At 37.8% G+C, this 5,585-nt stretch overlaps 1 protein-coding gene across 1 annotated transcript; it reads right to left on the minus strand.

The window, feature by feature from the left end:
* Positions 1–438: 438 nt before the first annotated feature.
* On the minus strand, positions 439–3,496 carry APS2 (Pseudouridine synthase/archaeosine transglycosylase-like family protein). Its single transcript, XM_039044056.2, has 5 exons — positions 2,571–3,496; positions 1,612–2,017; positions 1,058–1,318; positions 895–981; positions 439–803 (listed from the first exon to the last, which is right to left on the minus strand). Exons 1-5 carry the CDS (start codon positions 3,128–3,130, stop codon positions 666–668), a joined length of 1,452 nt encoding a protein of 483 aa, XP_038899984.1. The 5' UTR covers positions 3,131–3,496; the 3' UTR covers positions 439–665.
* Positions 3,497–5,585: the final 2,089 nt, after the last annotated feature.

Genomic DNA, 5,585 nt, shown 5'->3' on the forward strand with positions numbered 1-5,585 from the left:
TCGATAAGTTATTTTGTAGTTGTGTTGGTTTTATGATCTCCTACAAAAAAACTATTTTCTTTGTTGTTTTGTAATTTTAAGTTATTGGATCACCAACATTTTTTTAGGAAATATTGAATAACCAACTTGAACATAACCAAATCAATCTAGACAAATATACCCAACAATCGTTGAAATACAATCAATTCTATTGATTCACTACTCTATCAATTTATAACCGTTTAAAATTATGAGAATTTTGAATTGATAGAGTAGTGATGATTGTATTTCAACAAATGTAATCACATAGCTACATGTCATTTGTCAATTACAAATTTACTAATTAAATTTCATTTTGGTCATATTTACTATCAGTATTGGATTAACTAACTATTTAATTTGACAGTTTAGTACAATGGTTTCTACCATATCTGTCAACTACATATATAAATAAATAAATGATCCAAAATACATCAATATCATTTCACAAGTAAAATATGCGACGAATAATTCACTTTTACAAGCATATCTAAAAGACATTTGAACAAAAACAGAATCTAAAAACCATAAAAACCGAGAATACATAGATCATACACAATAGAAGTTGCATTGTGTTCTAATCAATCCTCGGCAGCTTCCTCAATCAACCCGCATAGATTTACAAATGAACTCAAACTATCCTCCTCCTAAACTGACAATGCAGGCTGCTGCGGCGATGCGTCCTCTGCCTGCAAGCTCTCGTAATAATTGACCAACACCTTCCATCCGCCGGGGCACATGAAACCGTCGGGAGGGTTCTCACCGGTCCTTGCATAAGTCCGCATCTAATGCAAAACACAGGCAAAACTCAGTTACTATGGCCTGACACAATCAATAATAATACGACATCCTGTTCAAACTCAACTTTACTCTTACCTTTGTTCCAGAGATGAAGAGGAAATCTTTTGCTCGGGAAGGGTCGAAGAACGCCATCTTCTTCGCCACGGTATCGTATGCTGCTACCTGCGGTCAATTGGATGTTAAAATGAAGAGGGTGGAAAGTGGGGATAGGAGAAGGGTCATTGAGTGAGATACTGACCTTGAAGGGCAATATGTTTAGCTTCTCAAGGCCAGGGGCCATACTTAAGACCTTCTTGCCATGGTCTGGATCATATAAATCTCTCTTCTCTTTTGGGTGACCCATTCCAGCAGGGTCTCGACCAACAATGTAGAAATTTGCACCTGCATTGATCCTTGCTTTAGCATGCCATTGCACTTCGGTTGGACCAGCGTAATGCATTGGTGATGGAAAAATGGAGACGATGGTCGTTTCAGGGTCAAGGACTCCATCTTCTAAAACCTACAGACACAGAAAGTCTCTCTTAAGTTACATAAACTAAGTAAACAGGCCAGAATAGTCATAATCATACCTTTTGAATACGCAAAATCGGGCATGCATATTAACCGAAGAGTAGAGATGAATCATGCCATTCAACTAACATTCTAGCAAATCAGACCTTTCATTCCCAGTATATTGAATGTTGGAAAAGTTAGACAATTGTGCATGTTCACTTCTAAAGAGTATGAAGATGGGGAAGATTTTGAATGATAAAGAAAAAGAACTATTTAGAATGATGATAATGGAAAACAAACCTTGCTATGTTGCTCCATTCGAACGTCCAATGGCACATCATCTGCTTTTGTGAAACCTCCCAAAGGATGAAGCAACAGAATTGGATTCTTGTAACCCATGTCGAGAAGTCGCTTTCGTGTATCGTTCATTAACAAAGCATGGCCATTATGTACAGGGTTTCTCAATTGAAAGGCAAAAACAGCATCAGCCTGACGCCTATCAAACTCTTGCCGAAGTTGTTTTGGAGACAGCCTATAATGATCAAGTCCATCGTTGTATTTGATGGGGTTTATTACTTCAAGATCTCCACCAATAAGCCAGTTTCCAGCATTTGTAATAACCTCGTCAACATATGGCAACCCCGGTACAGTTGTGCCCCAGGTTCTAGCCATTCTCTCTTCCTTATTATGCTTGAATATCTCAATGCTGCAGAATGATTCATCGTGAGGATGGAAAATCACGTAATTTGGTTTCAGATTGACTACACATTTTTGTACATATTGGCCTCACTGTTCAAACAAAAAGAAAGTTTCTAGAAGACTATATGGATACAGTAATCAGAAGATGTCCAACATTAAGCATTTGTGTTTGTGAACCCAGAAATCTAAGATCATCACCATTATCACCTTTGTTTGAACTTCAAATAACCAGAAATCTTGTTACAAACGAGATTGTAGAGGATTATTTAAATATTGTCCTCAAACTTAAAAAATGACATGATCAACACAGTTGTTTCAAGCAAGTGGAAGTTTGTAAATATTATAATTGTAACAGAGCATCTCTCGGGATTTAAATAATTTAACTTATGTCATATCATAACTTCGATTATACGTGGCCAAACAAAGGGGGGAAAAGAAAACAGCTCCTTTTTCATAAATCGACACTTCAAACAAAAATCTAAAAAACGACATCTCCATCTACAGAGGCCGAAAGATCGAACGGAATAACAATAACAAATCCTTCTCCAGAAAAAACTAACCTGCGAAGAATACCAACCAAGTCTCCAGTGGGACCGAGCAACCCCACATTGGATGAGGACCCAATTTGGTCCTTAACATCGTCGGCAATGGCAAGAACAATAGGAAGCGACATGTTTACAAGAGACCCATCTTTAATTTTGAGGCAATTGAAATGCAAACTCTGCAAATACTCCTCTTCTCTCATGAACCCTCTCAACGGGCTAGCCCATCCTTCACTAATGACATGAACCCATTCGAGATCAATTCGGGTCAATTTAACCTTCGGCAATGGCTCGGCCTCCAAAACCCTCGAGGCCCTTTCATTCTCAGGCACAACCAAGTCGACGAGAGCCCCACCGTCGGGGTCGATCAGCGAGCTCTTAATCGAGGAGCGAAGAGAACGAGGTGAATGGCCCTGCATTTTGGGTTCAAACAGCAAGGGGTGAGAAACGTAAATTGGTTTGGATTGAATTTTGGAGTTGTAAGTGGGAATGGATGTTGTTTTTATTATAGTTTGAAGGTTGTTGTTGATGGTGAATTTGGGGGAAATGGCGATGTGGAGTTTAGTGACTAAAGACATATTCGGTTGAGAAGGGAAATTGGGGAGATAGGTTTTGGTATTGCCAAAATAGGATTATGGAGGTCCGATGAAAATGGAGAAATGGGATAGCTGTATCTGTAAAAATGGAGAACATCAATATTCAACATGCTTGTAAGGAACCAAGAAAATTGGGTAGTGTTCAGAGATCCACACGTTTGTTTGTGGCCTTTTGCGCTTGGGGAAGATGGGTTTGGTTGCGGCTAATCGTATCTCTCTCTCCCCCTCTCGCTTCGTTTGAGACTAAGAACACTTTGTTTGTGGCTGTGGTTGTCACTGTGATGATGGGCCGAAGCCCCTACGATTCTCCTCTGAAAGCAACGCGCATTGAGAGAGACAATAACACCCTCCCTCTCGGTTGGTGTATATTTTATACTAACCGAGCTATCATTTCGTTCGGGTTATCCCAAGCAAAGTTGAAGCCCATGAAAATTTGGAGAATTTTACGAAATGACTTGAAATCCAAAAACTTTTCCATCAATGACTCTTTTTAAAAACTTTTCTATCGTTGTCCTTTTTTTTCATGCAAAATTTCAAAATTACCCCTAGTTTTTAAAATGCCTTCAGACCGCACGATGAATGTATCTCTACGAATACTTTAAGCGAGCAATTAGATATTACTAAGCGATTGGATAGATATTACTAAGCGATCGGAAAAAGTACTAACCGATCGTTTACTATCCACTATAGTTTTTATTAAGCGATCGTGTAGAGAATACTAAGCGATCGTCTAGCTATCCACTATAGTTTTTATTAAACGATCGTTTAGCTAACTGTTCCACGATCGTTTAGATATCAATTATGCGATCGTTTGGCTAATACTAAGCGATCGTTTAGCTAACTGTTACGCGATCGTTTAGATATCCATTACACGATCGTGTACTAATTTATAAAGCGATCGTTTAGCTAATACTAAGCGATCGCTTAGGTTTTGTTATGTGATCGTTTAGATAATACTAAGCAATCATTTAGGTTTCGTTAAGCGATCGTTTAGATAATACTAAGTGATCGTTTAGATATCCATTACGCGATCGTGTATTAATGTATAAAGCGATCGTTTGGCTAATACTAAGCGATCACTTAGGTTTTGTTATGCGATCGTTCAAATATTACTAAGCGATCGTTTAGGTTTTGTTAAACGATTGTTTAGATAATACTAAGCGATCGTTTAACTAACTGTTACGCGATCGTTTAGTTTTCGTTTAGATAAATTTGTGTTAAATTTTTAGAATACAATTGGTGTTGTACATTTAACTAAGCAAATAAATAACTAAGTGATCGTTTAGATAAATTTGTGCTAAAATTACATATTGTACAGTACAATTGGTGTTGTACAAAATATAATTGGTGCTAAAATTACATAATGTATAGTGTAAATTTGTACATAATAATTTGTGTTGTACAGAATATAACTAGTGCTAAAATTACATATTGTATAGTGTAAATTTGTGCAGAATAATTGGAGTTGTACAAAATATAATTGGTGTTGTACAGAAAAATCAAAGCGAAAGTGAAAATTACATATTGTTTAGTCTAGATGGGTCAGTGCTAGATGTTATCAACGTTTGTCTGACGTTTTTTTGTTATATCCTGTCTGACCACATCGTGTACACCTGTGTATTTGTCGTGGCTCCTCTCTAATTGAAGGCATCCTGACGGTTTGACGTCGACCTATACTTACTACCTTTATGTGGTGGTAGAATTGGTTCAAAATCTCCAACCCATTCTTAACTGTGTTCGACTAGGAAGATTGGTTCGGCGTAAGTATCAAGCACACACTCAACTGTAAACCACTTTGCATATAATGATTGAACATTAATGTTTCTTAGGGTCGCTACAGATATTGCATGGGAGCATGGGATCTCGAGGCAATTAAACTCCATACACGTACATGTCTGTGAACGAAGATCAACCAACCCCCCCAAATATCCATCGTCCATATTAATTATATCCATATCCACCGGAGAAACACGATATGTTCTAGACATCAATTCTGATTCCTTAAGAATACTCATTGCGTAATCAGTTACAATGTTTGTGCATGCCATTGTATGTGTACGTTGGATATAGAACTAACCTTTTAGCCACTCTCGGATATGCTCTAATAGCTTTGTTATTGGTAGTTCTCGGGCATTTTTCAACACTCCATTGAGACATTCTACTATATTTGTCGTCATCTTGTCATACCTACAATGGACTTGATAAACCCTTGTCCACCGTTGCAATCCAACCTCCTCAAGATAGGCCGTCACACCAAGATATTGATGGAGCTTAGCCTAATACATCTGAAATTCAGACATTCTTTATGCTTTCGGGCGCTAGGTAGAAATGTGCGATTATGCTTATTCTTGAATTTGTCCACTAAATTATTCCTAATATGGTATATACACAGGACATGAAATGCATCAGGGAATATCCTTGCAACCGTCTTTGCAAT

This window comes from Benincasa hispida, chromosome 9 (genome assembly GCF_027475165.1).
Source record: "Benincasa hispida cultivar pf3 chromosome 9, pf3_genome.v1.1, whole genome shotgun sequence".
In the NCBI taxonomy this organism is placed as follows: domain Eukaryota; kingdom Viridiplantae; phylum Streptophyta; class Magnoliopsida; order Cucurbitales; family Cucurbitaceae; genus Benincasa; species Benincasa hispida.